Source organism: Myxocyprinus asiaticus, chromosome 24 (assembly GCF_019703515.2).
Source record: "Myxocyprinus asiaticus isolate MX2 ecotype Aquarium Trade chromosome 24, UBuf_Myxa_2, whole genome shotgun sequence".
NCBI classification, from domain to species: domain Eukaryota; kingdom Metazoa; phylum Chordata; class Actinopteri; order Cypriniformes; family Catostomidae; genus Myxocyprinus; species Myxocyprinus asiaticus.
This window is the reverse complement of record NC_059367.1, coordinates 22,607,735-22,629,474: the sequence shown is the minus strand read 5'-3', so window position 1 is coordinate 22,629,474 and position 21,740 is coordinate 22,607,735. Positions and strand designations below refer to the sequence as shown.

Genomic DNA, 21,740 nt, shown 5'->3' with positions numbered 1-21,740 from the left:
GTGAGCGCTTTATCCACCTGGGGGATCACCGAATACCTCCTGGCCGCTCCGCCATCGAGGGTAGCGAGAGCGGGGGAGCTGAAAGACTGGGACTGGGCAGTAAAAGGTGCCTCCCACGATCTTGTCAGCTCCTCATGCACTTCCGGGAAGAAAGGAACGGGGGCAGGGCATGGCCGTGGGTGGCGCCCTGAGCCCAGGAACCAATCATCGAGCCGCAAGGTTTCAGGGGAGAGCGGAGGGTTCCACTCTAGCCCGACGCTCGCGGCCGCCCGGGAAAGCATGTCCGTCATTTCTGCATCGGACTGGGACTGGGCGACCACTCCTGAAGGAGGAAGCCCAGTCGAAGCCTCTGCGTCCGACTGGATGAGCCCGCTCTCTGACGCTGCGCTTGATAACTCGTCTTCTTCCTGGGCTCCGAATGAGATGTCGAACTCGCCCTGAGATGAGCCAGCGATCTCGTCCGAGCGCCCGACTGGAGCAGGCGAGCGTGCTTGGGAATTGGAGATCTGTGGGGGGATATCCGGCAGAGGTGGTCCCATTGAGGTCCCCAAATCACCCCCAGTGCTAACCGGCACGGCCTCATACCCGTAGGTAGAAGGACCAAGGCGGGGAGCCCCTGGGATGGCTTGCTTTCTTAGGAATGCAAGCCATGACTGCAACGTTCCACTCGCCAATTCTCATTGGCCTTTTTAAAAAAAAGCAGAGGTGTTTGGGGCTCCCAAGAGTGACCCCTAGTGTCACTACATTGACACAACGTTGAGTGAGTGACAGATAGGGAACCAAGGGCAGGTGTCCCTGTGCTTTGGAATCAGCTGCAATAGTTCCTATTTCAATTACATATTTACCACTGAACTAGAAATGTCCCTGTTTTTCATTTCAGAAATCTGGTCACCTTATGTCTAACATCAGCTGAAGATAATGAAATTGACTAAATTTCATCAAAAAGAGGTTACACACCTTAAGTAGGATTAAATCCTAAACTGAGTGTACTTTAAAGATCGCTTACACTATGGGATTTACTTGTAAACAAACAAGTTATGTTTAATTCATTATTGAGGTCTAACAAACATGTGGAATGCAGTTCTGCCCTCATTAATGATATGAAATGTACAGTATATATTGTGATAAATATCGATATTATCTATATGAGAAATATTTTTTTTTTTTTTTTTTGGCCAAGCCCTACCGAATGATATCGCATTACATTGAATTGCATATTGCAGGGTCTTTCAAAGTCTTGGACAGTAAGCCCCCCCACCCCCCCTTTTCAGAAATACAAACATACAATAATGTTGTATAGGCCTTTACAATAGCAATAATAAATAAGTGAATAATAAATAAGGTCTCCCAATGCTAAATGTAAAAAAAAAAATCTAAATATAAGACAGCAGGTACATTCTGCCCACCTATTTGAAGTTTTATCAGGTATTTTCCTCTAGTGTAATTTTATCAAAATGCATCATATTTCAGGTGTTGGAGCAATTCAACAATGATGATCAATAATCTTTAATTCAGTCTGACAGACTCATTCAGCAAATGCATTAAACCAGTGGTTCTCAACTTTTTTTTTATTTTATTTTTTTTTTTTAGGATTTACACATTTCTATTTCATCTTAACAGAAATAGTGTATTTTGCATTTGCCCTTTTTACATTATTTATTTATTTATTAATTATTTATTTTTATAGTTTTAACAGTGGTATTTATAACAAGACCAAAGTAAACACATGGAAGCATGGATCTTTTTTGGTTACAATGCAACATGATTTCTATAAAACAAATTATGTCATTTTTGTAATTATAAACAGTAGACCTACTCTAAACACAAGTAAAAACAATAAATACAAAATATAAATATTTATAATTGTAACAAAAATTAATTATATTCCCTCACTCAACTAATGTAGCCTATGACAAATTTAATAGAGCTGAATTAGTGATATGATAATAATTATTATCAATCTATTTCTCCCTAAAGTACAGTTAGGCTAAGTAATCTCATTGTCATGAGGACAAACAGGTATTTTTAATAAAACAATAATCCAGAATACGGTTTCATATTATTAATAGAAACATTTATAGCTGTTAATCAAGCAACAGTGTTTAACGCAGGGGTTCTCAAAGGGGGGCGTTCAAAGGATGCCAGGGGGCGCTGAGAGCAAATTAGTAGAAAGGGGGGTGTTAGGTTACAAATGGGGTGCGTTTGTCACTCATAATAATCAAATCTATCGTCAAGTTCCTCTTTGCATTAAAACGTTTATCTAGACTTTATCAGTTGGTTTGCAATTATACGGGTTGGTATGCATTTGTACCACGGTTCATCTGATTTTGAAGTCTAGCGACTCATCTGAAGTATCTGGTTTAGCAGCGTCAAATACACAGGTGGAGGCACAATCTCGGCTAATGCACCTGTATGGCTCTGTAGATGAATATGGCTCAATGGACAGAGCAGCGCGAGCACAAAGCTCTTAAAGCTCGAGCTCTTAAATTCGCAGCTTTGCGAGAATCAGTGAGAAGCAAGGCGCAAGAAGCGGAAAGCATTTGAATTCGGCACAGAATTCTACATCACCACCCTTGAATTTACTACAGTAACACTAACTGTGTTTAGCCTATATCTGTGATAAACTTGCAACACATGAGCCAATCTCCGTTTCCATGTGAAACTGCACTTGTCACAAACACATGAAGACACATCGACCCGATATCATGTTGAATAATGGACATGTGTGATTTTGTTCCGCTTATTTTTGGATTTTCTGCGCCCTAGATTAACTTGTGCAGCTGTTTTCCACTGAGGTGACAGAAAATGTCAGTTGCAACAGATGTTTAATTGACGATTTTATTTACTCACGTCACTTACATCGTCAGTGAGCATCAGAATAGCATTCTTACAATACGAATTTAACCATTTTATGCTGCATTTTCAAAAAAAAAAAAAAAAAAAAGAGTTACCGGCCAAATGATGAGTTGATTACTCAGACTCCGGTATTGTTTCTCCCTTGATATAACACAACTGCAGAAGCAGAATATGAATGAACAGTGGTGGAGCTGTGTGGCTTTATAATAGATTTGTGAATGTAGACCAGTGTAGTTTATCTGAGAGCGCACGTCCAGTTTTGAGCGAGAGCTACCTGCGTCCAAGCGGAGAGATTTGCGCCAGCGCAACCGGTAAATGGATGCGCTCTCGCATGATATGCATGTTGTGCTCTCGACATTAACAATATTATAATGCCATAGAGCTACGGTCTATTGAGGAGCACTATGGTCCATTGTGCCAATAATTTTAATTTATCTTAATAATACATTTTTATTATATTTATGTATCTTTTTATTTTACTTGGTGAAATTATCATCAATTCCGCGCCTCCCCTTACATGCTCTGGCGTTCCCCTGGGGAGGCGTGCCTTCCAGTTTGAAAACCATGGTCATATTGCATTGCTTGTGTGTGCATTCTGAGCCTTGTTGAACTGACCATGAGAAAAACTGCAGCACCTTTATTACAAAAAAAACGTAAAGGATAAGTTAATTAAGTCTGTGAAATCATAAAATAAAATGAAATAAATAAAATAGTATTTTTTTTTTTTTTACAATTTCAGGTAGAATCCTTTAAGTATCCCAGATATATTTAATATATATATATATATATATATATATATCACTGCTGCTGCATCATGCTCTTCAAAGTGAAACAATTTCTTTGCTCCGCACAGTGAAAAAAAGAATAGTTTCGACATGCAATGCTTTCATTTAACACCAAGACTAGCGGATATTTCAAGATTAAAATTGAAGCTTCAACTTAAGGCAGCACTCTGAGGTAAGTTGTGGTTCTAATGATAATGTGGGCTTTTCTGTGACATGGTGATGGTCATTTTCAGGGTGATTCTGTAAATATGGTCTCTTGAGACATCAGTTTTTAAGTGTACATTTTTAAATCTGCAGCAATATATTAGTGCGCTTTGTTCTGCATCCCGCAAGTCATGAGCAGTATTTACACATTTACCTCATGCTCTCGGGGGTTTAATGGAAACTATGGCAGCTACGGGCTGATTAACAGTATAAATCCATGTAAAAATCCATGTTAAGTGTAAATGCCTTTTGCTCTGCTGAACGTGTGATTGACAACTGGAGCACAAACAGACAGCATTTCTGCACGTGGTGCCCTACGCAGGCTGCGTACTCTGCGTTTAGGGAGCAGCGGTACTGTGTACAGAACTAATGATCTAAATTCTTTCGACACTGAAAACTGTAACTACACTGAAATAAGGATCCATGCAGGACTTTAAAAGCCATAAAATAGTGAAAGTAGGCATTAATAAAACATAATCTTGCTTTGGTTTATATTTCAGCATTATATATAATGTCCCTGTAGGACATTGTTCATGTTTTCACCATAATAACTACTAGAAAGGCTTCCAAACCTCTCTTCTTATTGACAAATTAATCCAGATCTGACAAGAGCCCTTAAAGGGATAGTTCACCCAAAACTGGAAATTCTCTCATTATTTACTTAGTGACTTTCTTTCATCTGCTGAATTCAAATTAAGATATTTAGAAGCATTTCTCAGCTCTTTTGGTCCAAATAATGCAAGTGAATGGGTGCCAACATTTTAAAGCTAAAATCACATAAGTCAGCATAAAAGTAATCCATAAGACTCAAGTGGTTAAATCAATATCTTCAGAAGCGATGTGAAATGTGTGGATGAGAAACAGGTTACATTCTTCTTGTTGTTTTTTTGGTGATTCACATTCTTCTCTGCATATCGCCCCTGCTGGGCAGGAAGAAGAACTTCTAGCAAAAAAATGACTTGAATATTGATCTGCCCTCACCCACACCTATCATATCACTTCTGAAGATATTTATTTAACTACTGGAGTCGTATGGATTAATTTTACTTTTTGGAGCATCAACATTTTGGCACCCATTCACTTGCATTGTACTGACCTACAGAACTGAAATATTCTTCTGAAAATCATAATTTGTGTTCTGCAAAAGAAAGAAAGTCATACACATCTGGGATGGCATGAGGGTGAGTAAACGATGAGAGAATTTTCATTTTTGGGTGAACTATCCCTTTAAAGTGATAGCTCAGCCATAATTTATTATTCCGTCAAACTTTCCCTACCCTCATGTTGCTCCAAACCCGTGTGACCCTTTGTATTGTGTGAAACACAAAATATGTTAGACAGAATGTTAGAGACTGACAGTCTGGGTCACCATTCACTTTCAAAATATGGAGAAAAAACATTAACTGAAAGTAAATGGTGACCAAGGCAAACACATCCCTTCACAGGAAGTGGAAAGGGAAATGTACCCACCATTGGACACCACCAGCTCTGTAAGAGTATTGTCTAATATCTCCTTATTGTGTTGCATGGAAGAAAGAAAGAAACTGGTCTTTACTAAACACAATCAGCAGGCAGGTTTTACCACAGGCTCCATCTCCTACAATCACCAGCTTCTTACAGATTGCTGCCATCACTATAGAGAGAGATAAGATGAAGAGAGATAAAGACTGCAATGAGAATAAAATTCACAAACAAGTCCTGATAATTGCCATAACAGTTCATTTCACATAAATTATGAGTCACACAATACAGTGTAGCAGAAAGGGTACTTTCCATCTTAGGGGCCACGTTCCATCTTAGGGGCCGTTCAGACCAAACACATTCTTGCAATGAAAAAATCTAAACGCAGCACAGCAAATGGAACAGAACGCAATAGAGTGTTTTTAAAAACTCTATTTCATTTGTACTTGCAAAAACTGCAACAGTCAAAGTCGTCCATCCAGCATGTGTTTACAAAGGAAAAAACAACTATTTAAAAATAGTGCAGACGCATGCAAAATGCATTCGGTTCTGTGTGAATGGCACTTTAAGTCAAATTCGAAATCACAAGAGTAGTATAAATTTTCAGTCCGAAGGGCATAGGAAACAAGTGTGCATCGATACATCCCTTCACAGGAAGTGGAAAGGGAAATGTACTCACCATTGCACACCACCAGCTATGTAAGAGTATTAAACACACACACACATACACACACACACACACACACAAACACACACATAAATATATGGATCATCACTGATCCTCCACCAAATTTCAGAGTGGGTGGGAGACACTGTGGCTTGAAGGCCTCTCCAGGTCTCCGTCTAACCATTAGACAACCGGGCGGAGGATCGGTGATGATTTGGGGGTGCTTCAGCAAGGCTGGAATCGGGCAGATTCGTCTTTGTGAAGGACGCATGAATCAAGCCATGTAGGAAAACTTTTTTCCTTCTGCTCTGACAATGTTCATCAACTCTTAGGATAGGTTTTTCCAGCAGGACAATGCTCCATGCCACACAGCCAGGTCAATCATGATGTGGATGGAGGACCACTGGATCAAGACCCTGTCATGGCTAGCCCAATCTCCAGACCTGAACCCCATTGAAAACCTCTGGAATGTGATCAAGAGGAAGATGGATGGTCACAAGCCATCAAACAAAGCCGAGCTGCTTGAATTTTTGAGCCAGGAGTGGCATAAAGTCACCCAAAAGCAATGTGAAAGACTGGTAGAGAGCATGCCAAGATGCACGAAAGCTGTAAAATCAGGGTTATTCCACCAAATATTGATCTCTGAACTCTTCCTAAGTTAAAACATTAGTATTGTGTTGTTTAAAAATGAATATGAACTTGTTTTCTTTTCATTATTCGAGGTCTGAAAACACTGCATCTTTTTTGTTATTTTGATCAGTTGTCATTTTCTGCAAATAAATGCTCTAAATGACTATATTTTTATTTGGAATTTGGGAGAAATGTTGTCAGTACTTTATAGAATAAAAAAATAGAAAAAATAAAATCATTTTACTCAAGCACATACTTAGAAAAAGTATGAGAACCCTTTGGAATTAGCTGGTTTTCTGCATTAATTGGTAATAAAATGACATCTCATCTTCATCGAATTCACAAAAATAGACAAACACATTGTGCTAAAGCTAACAACACACACACACACACACACACACACACACACAAATGATAATCTTTCATGTATTTATTGAACACATCCCATTAAACTTCCACAGTGCTGTGGAAAATGTAAGTGATTTTAATAACTGGTCAATCCTCCTTTGGCAGCAATAACCTCAACCAAGTGTTTCTGGTAGCAGCGGATTAGACCTGCATAATGCTTGGAAGTAATTTCGGACCATTTTTCCATACAAAACTGCTTCAGCAGGATATTTCTGAAGAAAATGGTTAGAAAATATATAATTGTCATCAATGGACATTGAATGTACCCTAAACTATAGAATGAGCCTAATAATAAACTCTGTGTTTAAAGTCATCAAACAATAGAAAGCTTCCTTGTTTTTCTTGTTTTTTTCTTTCTTTCTTGTTTTACATAGATTTGTGTAAAATCCTATCATGTTTTTGCCGTTATTGTTAACATTTTATTCAAAGTGTTGAATGGAAATATTTATAATATCTCTGCACTGTTTCTAGATCACTAATCAAAAGTAAGCACATTTGAAACATTAACCATGAAAAAACGCCATATTGCCTCATGTGTCACCTGGAACGTAGATAACACATTTAATATGATGCATAAAATAGCAAGACTATCTTTTTAACATTGCGTCTGCCTTGTTTTGTCTATTTGTAGCGCTACTCTTTCTGATCCACTGGGGGCGCGCTTACCTCTCCGAGCAATTCATCACAGATTATTCAAATAATGTTTACAAAGTCTTATTTTACACGTTTACTGTTGGCCCTGTGTGCCTTGTAGGCTACATTTCACACATGTTTTCTAGCTAACAGATGTAAAGGTCGTGAATATAATCAGTTTTGAATCTAGATGAGAAACCCTAACGTAATAGGCTACATTTTAAGTTTCGTTTCCTCGGTTCTTTAACGTTTCCGCAAAAACAGCTGCGACTGCTTTATACAAGTGTGTGTGGGTCATCATACCTCCGTAAATCAGCACAGAACGCTCTACAGCATGAGCAGAAGAAGAAACAGAAAGAACCGGCTCTCTTGGGCCGATGCGCGTGCGGTTGGATTGGACTTCATAGAACTGCTGGAGGAAACAAACAGGAGATCTATTACTGACAGAGCCACACTCAAAGACATCTACGATCGAGAGTTTCGAGACAGGTGAACATTTACAAGTTTTATGTTTTTACATTGTATCAGTATGTAGTATAAGAAGTGTTGCTTATATTTATTATTTTGGTTATTTACTAAGATTAGGCTATAGATATTTATAATAGAAATGTATTTATTAGAAGAGGGGCATCAATATATGTAACATCCGATTTGCATGTATCTTTACAGGGATGGAGTTAAAGACCCAAACTTCTCCACAGTGCTCTTTGCATTGAGAAAAGGCAACAAGGCGCGCATCACCAGATCAGGACATGTTTACTTTAACAATAATGTAAGAAACATCCTCTTTATTTTCCTTACCAGTCTGTTTCTGTATGGTTAATGTCCAGTTTGTTATTTTTTCCTGTCTTTTCAGTCTCTGTAGGCTACCTTATATGATTATAGACTTGTATTTGGCGTTTTCTCAGAGAAACATTGCAAAACGAATGATTTCAGGTATGGATTTAATCACCTGTAGTCGAGTACACTTTAATTTTCATTGAATTAGAATTGAATGTTAATTATATATTAATTACATTTACAATATAAAGGGAAATAATAAACAGTTATGATTTTTGTCATAATTGTGCAGCCCTAGATTCTTGTATAGCCTGCTTGGTAGTTACTCTGGCCTTTGATGCCAGACCATAGAACATATTATGTTACTGGTATTGATATTTTGGTCACTTAAGCAATAGTGCAATTTTTTACATCAATTTTGTATATACATTTCTGCAGAGAACATAATATAGTGAACATTGCAGTATATCAGATTTACTGAAGACTTAGTTTAGAATTTAGGTAGTGATCAGAAAAAGAAACAAGAAACTGGAAAGCTTAAATTAACTCTACATAACAGAATTTCTGTCTTCTGCCAACAACACATGATAAGTTGAGGTGTCTGTTTCAGGAACACTTTAGTATATGCTTTAATAAAGTTGCTTATCACTCAATTAATAATTAAGAGAGTGGTGCAGATGGAAGCAGTCACTCAGGATTACTCCAGGCATGAAGTTTCCTGGGGGTCACCCTGTCTGCAAACTGTTAATAATACACTGATCAGCCACAGCATTAAAAGCCCGTCTGGCACCAACAATCATCGATGTGATTATTTAATCAGCCAGTCGTGTGGCTGCTTCAGTTAGAAGCTTCAGTTAATGTTCACATCAACCATCAGAATGAGGAAAAAATTTGATCTCACTGATTTGGACTGTGGCGTGATTGTTTGTGCCAGATGGGCTGGTTTGAATATTTCTGTAACTGCTGATCTCCTGGGATTTTCACACACAACAGTCTCTGGAATTTATCTTGAATGGTGCCAAAAACAAAAAGCATCCAGTGAGCAGCAGTTCTGTGGACGGAAATGCCTTGTTGATGAGAGAGGTCAACGGAAAATGGCCAGACTGGTTCGAACTGACAAAGTCCATGGTAACTCTGATAACCGCTCTGTACAATTGTGGTGAGAAGAATAGCATCTCAGAATGCTAATCTGAGAAGCGGGTTGGCGCTGTTTTGGTGGCACGAGGGGGACCTGCACAATATTAGGCAGGTGGCTTTAATGTTGTGGCTGATTGGTGTACACTTGAGAAGACACAGAGAAGAGCGGATAGAGATGCATGGAAGCAGAGAAAGACACAACATGCACCTCAAAAATAAGAGTATAATAAAGATTATGTGTGAACACTGTTATTGAAAATAGGCAAAAGCCAGACAATTGGCCACCTCACATGAGCACACAGGTTTACTTTCATATCTAAATCAGAACATAAAATACACTTTTTGTTACATAAAGTTAAATATAATCACGTCTGATTAACCTAACCCACGCCCTAAACCTACTCCTAAAACAGTTTTATCTTTTTATTTATTAATCGATTTTCCAATTAATAAAATAAAAGTATACTACCTGCTACGTTAACTTCTCTGATCTCTGTTAATGTTGAATATACTATTCATGAAACTGAATAATAGTCAACGATTAATGGCTTATCTGACATGGGGAATTTATAACCCTCCAGTCAAACATGATCATTCAGCCCTGTCATAAATATAGGCTGGTTGTAATGTGATGTGTTAGTTTTCACATGCTGGTGAATAAACAGAAATTTCCTTTTATGGCATATCCAGGTCCGGTTAAGGTTGCATGATCAGTGGTTTAGATCTTCTCGCAGACAGCAAAATCAAGCCACGCCTAGTTTGAGTAATGGAAACTCACGACCATTCTCTAGTGGCCAGGAGGCCTCTGATCCACCCTCTGATCCAGGACAAGAGGGTGGAGTCAGAGGAAGGAGGAAACTGGCTAAATACATCCTACACCGACTAGACAGTAAAGACAGGTGAGCTGGTTTCATACACTTTGAACTGTTTGAGCATGAACTAACAGACATCCTCTGAAATTACTCAGAAATGTGAAGAGTATCACCTTGCACCATTTGTACTCTTGTTCCACCAGCATTATTCTTATTAAAGTGCACAATACTCTTGTAGTATTGCCGTTTACTAAAGCGAGAAGTTAAATAGAGTCCAAGCAGTGTTGTGTTAATTCCAAGTTTAAATTTTGCTACTGTACTTTTGTCAAGCTTTCAAAACCCAAAGCCCCCTGCTGATAAGCTGAATACTTTTAATTACTGCATATACTGTATTTATATGATGTAGTGGTCCAAAAATATGAAGTTTAAACAGTAGGCCTATGTCTACTGTTTTAAACAAAACATACAGATTTTGTGAAATGTTTTGATTGAAAAGTGTACTTGTGCTGTCTTACTTTAAAATAAACACCTCTTGATTAGATATTTTGTTATCTAATTCAATAAAATTCAGACATTTTTAATTGTGGCTTTAGTGTCCAAATACTTTTTGCAGCCACTGTATATAATTAGGCTAGGTTTAAAAGCTAGAAGGTTCGATCTTTTTGGATGATATGTTTATCTGAGACCTTTCAGGTTAGTTTGAAAGTTCAGGATTGCTGGCAATGAACAATGTTCAGAGTCTGACTGATGTAAGTGTTGTCTCTTTTAGAAGACTTTTAAAGGTCCTTTATTCACTCCAGTTAATTATATCCACTCTAATTACACTCTTATCTTACAAAATCTGAATCGCAAAACCGTTTATGTGCTGTTCTCTCTCCTAGGTCTGCGTTTATAGCTGATAAGTGTGGGGTGCGGGTGTCCTCAGACAGGAAGATCATTGATGGTGAGATTCAGATCAATGTGGACAGCGCAGAGGTTTATATGCTGAAGCTGTTTGTTGAGAACACAGGGCAGGAGGCTGTGTATTTCACCTACTACACCGCTCTCCAATGGCTGCAGTGTTTCACTCTGGAAGACAGCAAGAGAGTCACACGCAACAATCCACTCTGTCTGGAACCACGTAAGTGCTGCAAATACCCTACATACTAAGTAATGAGTAATTGACAACGGAACATTGAAGTATTGATAAATAATGTACACCCCGAGGTGGTAATGCGGTCTCTATGCGAAGTGGAGTGGAACTGTTATGCGGTCAAGACCTGGAACTACTTCATAGCCGTGCGTTTACTGGAAAATAATTGCACACTTTAGAACATCCGTCAACCAGTCAGAATCGAGCATTCAACCGTGGTATAATCCAAATTATAAAACTGCACAGAGACACAAATTCATGACTTATATCATTAACAAAGATGAAAAGTTCTTACTATGCTGTTAAAAGGTTGTATTTGGTAACATGCCGGTCTGTCATCTTTGATGTGATTTATTAAAAATGATAAATATTAGAAATGTGCTGTTGCCTTTTTTAACATTTTGTTTTATTAGGTGAGCAGTATGAGGTGACTGTGAGATTCAAATCCAGTCATGTGGGAGTTTATTCAGCTACTCTAGCATTTGAGTTTAAGGAGAACACCCAAGCCACCACTCAACCCATCCACATTTTGCGCTTCATTAAAGCAGTGTACACGACTAAGCTTGCAGCCTTACTGGGCCCCACAGAACCATTCAAACCTCTGAGGCTCAATACCTCTGAACCAGAAAACTGCATAGTGGATGAGGGTGTTCCACCTGAGGGGTAAGAGCAAAATCACTCAATAATTTTTTTCAGACAGAATTTTGTTGTTTTGACCTGTGTTGGTATGAAACATACAGGTATCTGCAAATCTCAGTTCCTTGAAGGAACAGTTCACCCAAAAGTGAAAGTTCTGTCAATATTTACTCACCCTCATGTACAAAGTGTGTGAGTTTCTTTCATGGAATACAAAGGTGAAAATGTGAAGAATATCTTTGCCACTCTTTTCCATATAATAAAAATGTGGCTGTGGACTGAGGCTGTCGAGCTACAAAATAATAAAAAATCACGCTATCAATATCATGGTATCATAAAAGCTGTCCATACCCATGTCTTTTGAAGCCATGCAGTATTGAACAGACCAAAAATGTAAGTTGTAATTGACTGATAATCTTCATGAAAATCTTTCAAAATTTACCATTTGTGTTCTAGAATAACAAGAGGGTCTAGAATAACATGAGGGTGAATAAATAATGACAGAATATACATTTTGGGTAAACTATTCATTTAATGTCCTTCTCCTGAATAGCCATAATATCTGTTTTCATGTGTGTTTATTTGTTTTAATACATAGTTTTGTTCAGAACTATCTGGAAAATGTAGTGCCGCTGGGGCAATACACTCCTCCCCTCCATATCCCTGAGCTGGCCAAGCTCCTGAAAGATGACAGTTCTTCCCGGACTCTGAGAGGAAAGTTTCAGGAACTTCAGTTAGTGTCCTTTAAGCTCAAATCATGTCATTAAGAATTGGTCTGAGACCAGGTTAACGTCTGGTGTTATAGAGTTTATATAGGTTTGAATGGTCTTGAATCAGCTCCACATGAACATTTAAACATTAAGAAACATAATGATTGTTTTCTTTGTGCATCTGCGGTTTCAAGGTCACTATTGCAGAGTAAGCTGGAGTTCCATAACTATGCGGAACGATTCGATTTACTGCTGTACCTGGAGGAGTGTCAAATGCATGTTGACATCAAGAGATATAACAAAGACAAAGTCGCCTTAGTGAGGGACTCTGACAAAAGTCTAGTGGTCTTAAATGTAAGTGGAAATGTTGCTGTCTTTTATTAAAACTTTCCTGATAGACAGAAGAAAGGTGTTTCTTTAACTGCGGACACTTTCTAGAGAGTAATTGTACCTTCATTGTATTTTTAGAAAGTAAATTCCACATTTTTCACACATTTTTCGCTAGTTTGATTAATATTTTTTGAATTTAATAATAATTGTTCAACAGTGAATGTACATGTGCCACAGGAATGTAATTTTTGTCATTTTGTTCTGAAAGTCATTATAAATCCCACCACATTGTCATTTCCACCACATCTCAAATTCTGCATTGTGTTTAATAGAGTTCCATGGTGGAAATTACATTTTAACATTGTTGCTTTTTCAATTGCAGACTCTTTTGTCTTGCTAAGGCTAATTTCATAGCTAACATTTCATGTATCCTAAGTACACACAATTAAATAATATTTCCATACTTTTTGCATAATTTGACAAAATTACAGCTTAATTGGAGATGACGCCCAATAAAAATATTCTGCTTACTAATGATATTTACCATGATTTGTTTTTTTCAAACATCACTTGTCCCATATTGCTCGTCACTGACACCTTTGTCGAAAAAAAATTATTAAGGGCAAAATTGTTTGGTGTTGGACAACTGTGGGGCAGTCGTATTTTTATAAAGAATGGATATAAATACTTTTTACACAATATATATTAAAATTGCTTACTGTATGCTTATTTAACTCTGCTTAAATTCTCATAGCTTTAAACGTTACAATTTGTATTTTTATAATGGATTTTCATATTTTATTATTGAAAGTCTGGGTCTGGAACAAGGATAAATCAATCAAATCTATACATAGAATTTGAGAAGTACCAAAATTAAATGATGAAGGCATGGTAAAAAATTTCCAAGCTAGTTTTAATGTGACCTTCATGATAGAAAATGTACTATATTAACAAACATTGTGTGTGTGCTATGTATATTTATGCTCATTGAATATTCCCCTGTGTGCTCACTATGCTGTGTGTGAGGAGCGCTACAGTGTGTGACGCATGGAGTTGCTGCTATGTAGAGCGTTTCAAATCAGTCACTTATGAAGTTCCATGTTGGTAAGGATGCTGCCATAGAAGGCAGCTGTCTAGGTAGACAGGAGGCAGGTTTTGGAGCAAAGCCTAATGCACACAGTGTTCATGTGTTTAATATATGTTGGAAAGAGAAAAGGTTTTGAGGTTTTTGTTTATATCTCTTACACAATAGCTCCCTGGTGTATCGGAGAATCGGCCATCAGTTCTGAGGGGAGACCACCTTCTTCTTACCAAAAGTAATGAGGTCAGTCTTTCATCTGTAACAAAATACAAGGGCTACGTCCACACAGTGGAACTGAATCAGGTCAAACTGGGCCTCTCCAGAAGGTATGAATTATGAGTTAAAGGTGTACAGTATGGCAGCTGTAATTAGGATACTGTTTTAGGACATTGCAGGAGAAATCTAGAGCAGCGCCTCACAATCCTGATCCTGCTGACCCCCAACACTGCAAATTTTTTATTTTGGGGGGAATTTTGTCCCTTTTCTTCCCCAATTTGGTATGCCCACTTTCCAATGCGCTCTGATTCCTCATGGTGGCACAATGACTCGCCTCGATCCAGGTGGCGGAGGACGAACCTCAGTTGCCTCTGCTTCTGAGACAATCAGCCCGTGCATCTTATTACGTGGCTTGCTGAGCAAGAGACCCACCAAGAGCGAGAACCACCTTATAGCGACCACAAGGAATGTAACCCACGTGACTCTACTCACCCTAACAACCAGGCCATAATTGCTTTGGAAGCCTGGCTGGAGTCACTCAGTACACCCTGGATACAAACTCGTGTTTCCAGGGGTGGTAGTCAGCGTCTTTGCTTGCTGAGGTTCCCAGGCCTCCCAACACTGCACATTTTGAATGTCTCCCTAATCTAACATACCTGATTCAATTAATTTTCTCATTTGTAGATGCTGCATGCCCTGAATTAGGTGTGTCTAACAAAGGAGACATCCAAAATGTGCAGTGTTGGGGGTACTCCAGGACCAGGATTGAGAAACACTGATCTACAGCAATAAAAAGATTATTTAAAAAAATTTCATGCAGCTTGTATCAAAATCATCAACAGAAATCCATCCGATGAAAACCCATTGATTGCATTTGTGTGTATGTGTGTGTGTTAAGATTCCTAGATAAAATTTTCATAAATAACATGGAGTTCCGTGTAGAGTTCACGGTTAATCGTCTCCCGTTAAGACTACAACACAGAGCTGTACACATGGTGGTCCAGCACAACCTCAAAGATGTGCTGTTCCCTGTGGGGTCAAGGGATGTGACCCCTACACCTCAGCCTTCCCTGAAGTCAGTAAGAGCCAGCTGAGTCTTTAGAATAAGACATTATGGAGTATTTCAGTTGAATGTGTTTGTATGTGTATATAGACTCTTTGATCAAAATCTGGAGAGGAACCCTGAACAGTACAGTGCAGTATGTAACATTGTGGCCGGTACGTCCAAGCCAGCACCTTACTTGGTGTTTGGGCCTCCTGGCACTGGTAAAACTGTCACAATAGTGGAGGCCATCAAACAGGTAAAGCAGGTTATTTCACGCACACATGCAAATACACACTTTCATAAATAAACACCCCCATCAGACACCTGCATGAATTAGTTTGTAAATGAGATTATATTTGCCTATATATAAAACTACATGTAGGCAAACAGAAATTATTTGTTTCTTTCTCTGTATTTCTCTCTTTATTTCATCTCTAAGGTGGAGAAGATTGTACCTGGTGCCTGTATCCTAGCATGTGCTCCCTCTAATAGTGCTGCTGATCAACTGTGCGAAAAACTAATCAGTAGCCAACACGTTGACTCACGGAAAATCTACCGACTCTATGCTAGTACACGCAATCCTAAAGACATCCCTAAGGCTGTAGCTGTAAGTGTCTGTTTTTTTTTTGTTTTTTTTATATAAAGTTAAACAAAATGTGCACATTATGTTGAAAAAAATAGAATAATGATGATAATAAAAAGTGAAAATACAACACAGTAAAAATAATAATAATAATACAAAGAGAGAAAAAAAAACTGATTGTAAAACCCATAAAAATGTCAGTTATGATATGAAAAAATAATGACATACAGTGGCCCCATAAATGTATTTGGACACTTAAGGCACACTTACATTTATTTATTTATTTATTTATTTTTTGCATTAAATAACAATACCAAATTAAATGGCACTTGTTTTAAAGAAAGAAAGGCATACTTTTTAAGACAAACATTTCACAAAAAGTTTGTTAGGTTTTAAATCCTAAAACAAAGAAATTAAAATATTTGGACACTTCATGGTTGTCAAACTTAACATGTAACATGTCCATTGTTAATGTGATGAACTACACCTGTGTGACATTTACATTTAGTCATTTAGCTGATGCTTTTATCCAAAGCGACTTACAAATGAGGAACATAGCAAGTAATTTGTCATACAAAGTTCAACAACATCTACAGTGCTGTACTGCCAAGCTCTTAAGGTGGCTGGAGTGTTATAGGCGCTAGCGCAGAAGAAAGAGACTGACAAGTGTTTTGTTTTGTGCACTAAGTGCAAGTTAAGTTCAATAGTAAGTGCAATTAGTGTGGATTGGTTAAGTGCTCACGGAATAGATGTGTTTTCAGCTGGTTCTTGAATGTTGAGATAGTTTCAGCACATCGTGTGGATGTTGGAAACTCATTCCACCACAGTGGAACAGAGAAAGTAAACAATCATGAAATAAGACTTTGAGCCTCTTTTTGATGGGACCACCAGGCGTCGCTAATTCATAGACTGCAGTGAGCGAGTTGAACCATAGACCTGAAGGAGTGAATTGAAGTAAGGGTGCGGTTCCACTGGCTGTCCTGAAGGCCAGAGCCAAATCCTTGAATTTGATGTGGGCAGCAACAGGTAGCCAGTGAAGTGAAATCAAAAGTGGGCTGACATGAGCCCTTTTTAGCTGATTGAAGACCAGATGTGTTGCTGCATTCTGGACCATCTGCAGTGGCTTAATTGTGTTAGACCATTACAGTAGTCCAGTCTTGAATGACCAGAGCTTGGACCAGGAGCTGTGCAGCATATTCAGACAGAAAAGGTCTGATTTCCCTGATGTTATGGAGCGCAGTCACTTGGACTCTGCTAGGACACCTGTGTGAACTTGAGGGGAACTGAACTTGTTGATACATTACAAATGTCCTTGGGCATTTGGGCAACAAAACAAAACAAAACTAAATTTGTTTGCATAATTCACTTGTTTTTATATTTTATTAATGCAATGTCATTCATAAATTTTAATTGTGATTGAAAGAAATATTTCACATAAATGGGTAACTTACAATGAACACATATTATACATCCTTCTAAAAATTCATAAAGTCCGAGAGTCTGAGACGGGTCCGTATACCTTTGGATAATTAGTTTCTCGTTTTTGTCTTCAAAACAAAATAACCAATTAACCGTTCATTTATCACATTTCCGTTATCTCTCTTTTATCACATCACTACCATTTATGTTGTATCTGCTTGTTTTTCAATATAAAAGAAATAGCCAGAAACAAGAAAACAAACTTTTCATTTGTGCGTATAAACCGAGATTATAACCAGTGGCGTAGCCAGGCCCACCCAGAATATTACAGATTACTCTTTGACTTCAAATAAATATTTATAAAATAGTTTAAAAAAATGCATAAATTCTGATTTCTGAAAATGTGAAAGAACTCCTTGAATGTAACGCCTTTTTGTTGTTAAGTAAAATTTGGTTAAAAAAACAAAAAATTGGGTTAAAATTTGGCCCATCCATTTTTGTTGAGGCCCACCCAAAAGTAATTTCCTGGCTATGCCCTTGATTCTAACTTGAATATTTGTTTTGCACATGTGTGCGGGCCCGAGTCTCCTGTTTCCACTGATTGTCAACGTGCATCATCGTCTGTTCTTCCTCAACCCTGTTCACCAAGTTCAAGTTTACCAATTGCTTTTGCAGATAGATTCTAATCATTTTAATGAAGAACTTTAATATTTCTTAGAAAAACTTCTGATTGGGGCCTGGGTAGCTCAGTGGTAAAAGACGCTGGCAATCACCCCTGGAGTTCGCTAGTTCGAATCCCAGGGCGTGCTAAGTGACTCCAGCCAGGTCTCCTAAGCAACCAAATTGACCAGGTTGCTAGGGAGGGTAGAGTCACATGGGGTAACCTCCTCATGGTCGCTATAATGTGGTTCGTTCTCAGTGGGGCGAGTGGTGAGTTGAGCGCGGATGCCGCAGTGGATGGCGTGAAGCCTCCACACGCGTTATGTCTCCGTGGCACTGCGCTCAACAAGCCACGTGATGAGATGCGCGGGTTGATGGTCTCAGATGTGGAGGCAACTGGGATTCTTCCTCCACCACCCGGATTGAGGTGAATCACGACGCGACCACAAGGACTTAATAGCACACTGGGAATTGGGCATTCCAAATTGAGTGAAAAAGGAAAAAAAAAGAAATACTATTGCATGTTTATTGCAATCTCATCAAGCAATGAACACCTGGATAGGACAACCGCGGGATGGGGTGGCAGTGCTTTTTTATTTTTAAAAGGAAAATTATGAATTGGGAAATTATGAATTGGGAAATTATGAATTGTAACTAAATATACTTTGTTATCTGGTCATTATTGTTGTTGTTGTTGTTGTTGTTAATGATAATTAAATCAAGCCAATAATTACAGGGGAAACATAAGGGGAAATATAAATGTTCATTGGATGTGAATAAACCTTGCAGGACAAGGGCACAAAAGGACCATAGGATATTTTGAGGGAAGGATCTCAGCCCGTATTGTTCATGTATTATTAATTATTTTATTCTCTCTTTTGATTTTTTTTCATTCGTAGTTACACCTTTTGCTTTCCAGTCTTTATTCGGCAAGTGTCAAGTTCATTGTCGGGGCACGAGTGGTGTGCAGTTAGTCACTTATCACCTATCCGAGGCCCGTTCACCGTTCCATTGAATTTATAAAATAAAATGCAACTAACTGCGCCCTTTTTTGATTTACTTTCGCTGACATGCAGTTGCATTTTGCTTGATTTATAAAAAAATTAAAATAAAATCATTAGACCTACTTATCTGAACCTGAAAACGGCCCCCTCACGCTGAAAGCATGAATCCCTAATGTAATTAACTTATTGATCATCTGAGTAATAGATCATCTTTTTTATTAAACTTTCTTTTATCAAATGTATTAAAAGTGTCTAAGTGGTCTTAGAGAATAATGGTAGGCTACATCAAGCCAAAAATCCAAGGCACTCACATGGGGTATAGGCCTAATATTAATAAGGCCAGCTATTATAATGGGTTAATAATATTTAAAACCATAATCAAATTGTGGCTAGAAGAGCCTTACTTAGGCTATGTACAACAATTATTTAACTTAATTCCCCTTAAGTTTTAAACAAATTCGCTGTACATAAATAATATTTTATTGCATAATGGTTGAACTCATATAGTGAAGGTAACATCTTGTCTGTATGCAGATCATATAGCCCAGATGTTAAAGAGAGACAACTACATAATAGATAAGGGTTTGATTTTATTCAATCAGTTCATGGTTAGATGTATCCTAAAAATAAAATGAAAACTATTTGTAGCCATTAAAAATGTTAGGTTCATTCTGTTTTGTTTAACACATAGCATACTGTGTATCAGTGGTGTAGCTGTGTCTGAAGAGGTGGGCATACTGTGAATTTATGAAAGACCCAACCCCACATGCACCTGATCTCTAAAATTCATTTACATTTATATACATTACATATGTAAAATGTGTAAGGATTTTTTTTTTTTTTTTTTTCATAAAAAAAGAAAAAGAAAAAATGGCTGTTGTAATTGTAGTCACACATAAACTTACAAAATGTATATCAGGGTAAGTGTCTTGCTGGCATGGTGTAGCTCTGCTAAGAAACATGGTATGGTAACTTGATGTTAAATATTTATTTAAATTAGTATGTGTCATTATTGTTCCTTTTATTAGGCTACTATGAAAATTGTTAATACTTTATTATTACTCTAACTAATAAACTAATTCATAATACACAATAAACTGTTAAGCACTGTAGCTAATATGAGTGTATTAAAGTTCACGTTAACACGTTATCTTGTATTACTATATTGCCTACATAAAAATTAATGGTTATTTGTTTTATTTGTAAACTATAATGTGCTTTTCTGTGTATAGTGAATTGGTTTTCCTATTTAGAAATATAAACTGAAATGATTTGATATCATGAGAAAAAGGCACCACAGACAGCAGTATAAGGCAAAAAAAAAAAAAAAAAAAGAAAGAGCATCAAAAACTAGCAGGAGTGCAATAACATGCAGTATTTTCACAAAGTTTAATTGCATAAGTTAAATTTAAATGTGTATATATATATATATATATATATATATATATATATATATATATATATATATATATATATATATATATATATATATATATTTATTTATTTATTTATGTTTAGCAGGGAAATAAATTTACAGTGTAAATTATGGTTACTCCAGAGATGCTTGTTCATCAGACGCTGGAAATGTCCTGCACCTTACTGAAATGTAAAATATGATTGGTTAGCAAATATCCAGTCGCATCTGAAATTAACGTTCTGATTGGTGGATCAGTTTAGTTGGACTGTCTGTCTTGCCAGTGCCAGCAGTTGCGCTCCCGTTGCTCCGTGCGCGTTTAGAGAGAATCTCTGTACACTTTTTAAAATAATAATAATAATAATAAAAAAACACACAATTCACTCAACGGTGCTGTGGCATCGTGTTATTAGATTGAAAAAGTTCAGAGTCAAAAGACTACCCGTTGTTCTGGCGGCCATACATATCATCTCTTATTTCATGTGGGCATACGCAAAATCCTAAGAAAGATAGGTGGGCATATGGCGTATGCCTGCATTTGCCCTAGACTACACTACTGCTGTATATGGACACAAATTTACACCCCCACCGATATTTCACTTTTAAAAAGGTATACAATAATTATAAAAATGTATTCTAGTTCTTATATGAAATGAAAAAATGAAAAATAAAAGTGTTTTCTCAATTTTGTAATTTCTTTCTAGATGAAAAATTAGTAAATGGTCAATTTATTGGTTATTACGTTTTGAAGACAAAAATGAGAAAACGAACTATCCGAAGGTACACGGACCGAGACGGCATTAGGGTGGGTAAATAATGAGAGAATTATAATTTTTGGGTGAACTATTTCTTTAAGTATCCATATCGTTTTTGGGGCCACTTTATGTAAAAATGTGTATAGTTTTCCTGCTGTTGATTTTGACTTTGTACATGTTCATGTCGTTTGTTTGTGTGTATGTGTGTGTGTGTGTGTGTGTGTGTGTGTGTTTAGAAAAACAGTAATCTGGATGGTGATTTAATTGTTTTTCCATGTAAAGAGGATCTAATGTCTTACAGCATCCTAGTCAGCACTCTGGTCACCGCAGGCAGGTAAAGTATCATGTACACATGCAAGATTTCTTCGCATACATTTACAGA

General features: G+C 37.5%; 1 protein-coding gene across 2 annotated transcripts in view; it reads left to right on the top strand.

The window, feature by feature from the left end:
• The first annotated feature begins 7,764 nt into the window (after nucleotides 1–7,764).
• Nucleotides 7,765–21,740, top strand: part of LOC127415294 (putative helicase mov-10-B.2) — a 31,873-nt gene continuing 17,897 nt past the window's right edge. Inside the window, exons 1-12 of one of the 2 annotated variants that reach the window (XM_051653993.1) lie at nucleotides 7,765–8,133; nucleotides 8,314–8,416; nucleotides 10,252–10,460; nucleotides 11,255–11,493; nucleotides 11,919–12,168; nucleotides 12,740–12,874; nucleotides 13,046–13,205; nucleotides 14,434–14,588; nucleotides 15,377–15,553; nucleotides 15,632–15,779; nucleotides 15,963–16,130; nucleotides 21,595–21,692. In XM_051653993.1, coding sequence (XP_051509953.1) covers nucleotides 7,979–8,133; nucleotides 8,314–8,416; nucleotides 10,252–10,460; nucleotides 11,255–11,493; nucleotides 11,919–12,168; nucleotides 12,740–12,874; nucleotides 13,046–13,205; nucleotides 14,434–14,588; nucleotides 15,377–15,553; nucleotides 15,632–15,779; nucleotides 15,963–16,130; nucleotides 21,595–21,692 — 1,997 coding nt within the window. In that variant the 5' untranslated portion in view covers nucleotides 7,765–7,978. Of the gene's footprint in view, nucleotides 8,134–8,313; nucleotides 8,417–8,490; nucleotides 8,581–10,251; nucleotides 10,461–11,254; nucleotides 11,494–11,918; nucleotides 12,169–12,739; nucleotides 12,875–13,045; nucleotides 13,206–14,433; nucleotides 14,589–15,376; nucleotides 15,554–15,631; nucleotides 15,780–15,962; nucleotides 16,131–21,594; nucleotides 21,693–21,740 lie in introns of those variants that run through there. The other variant, XM_051653994.1, reaches the window with a different exon arrangement.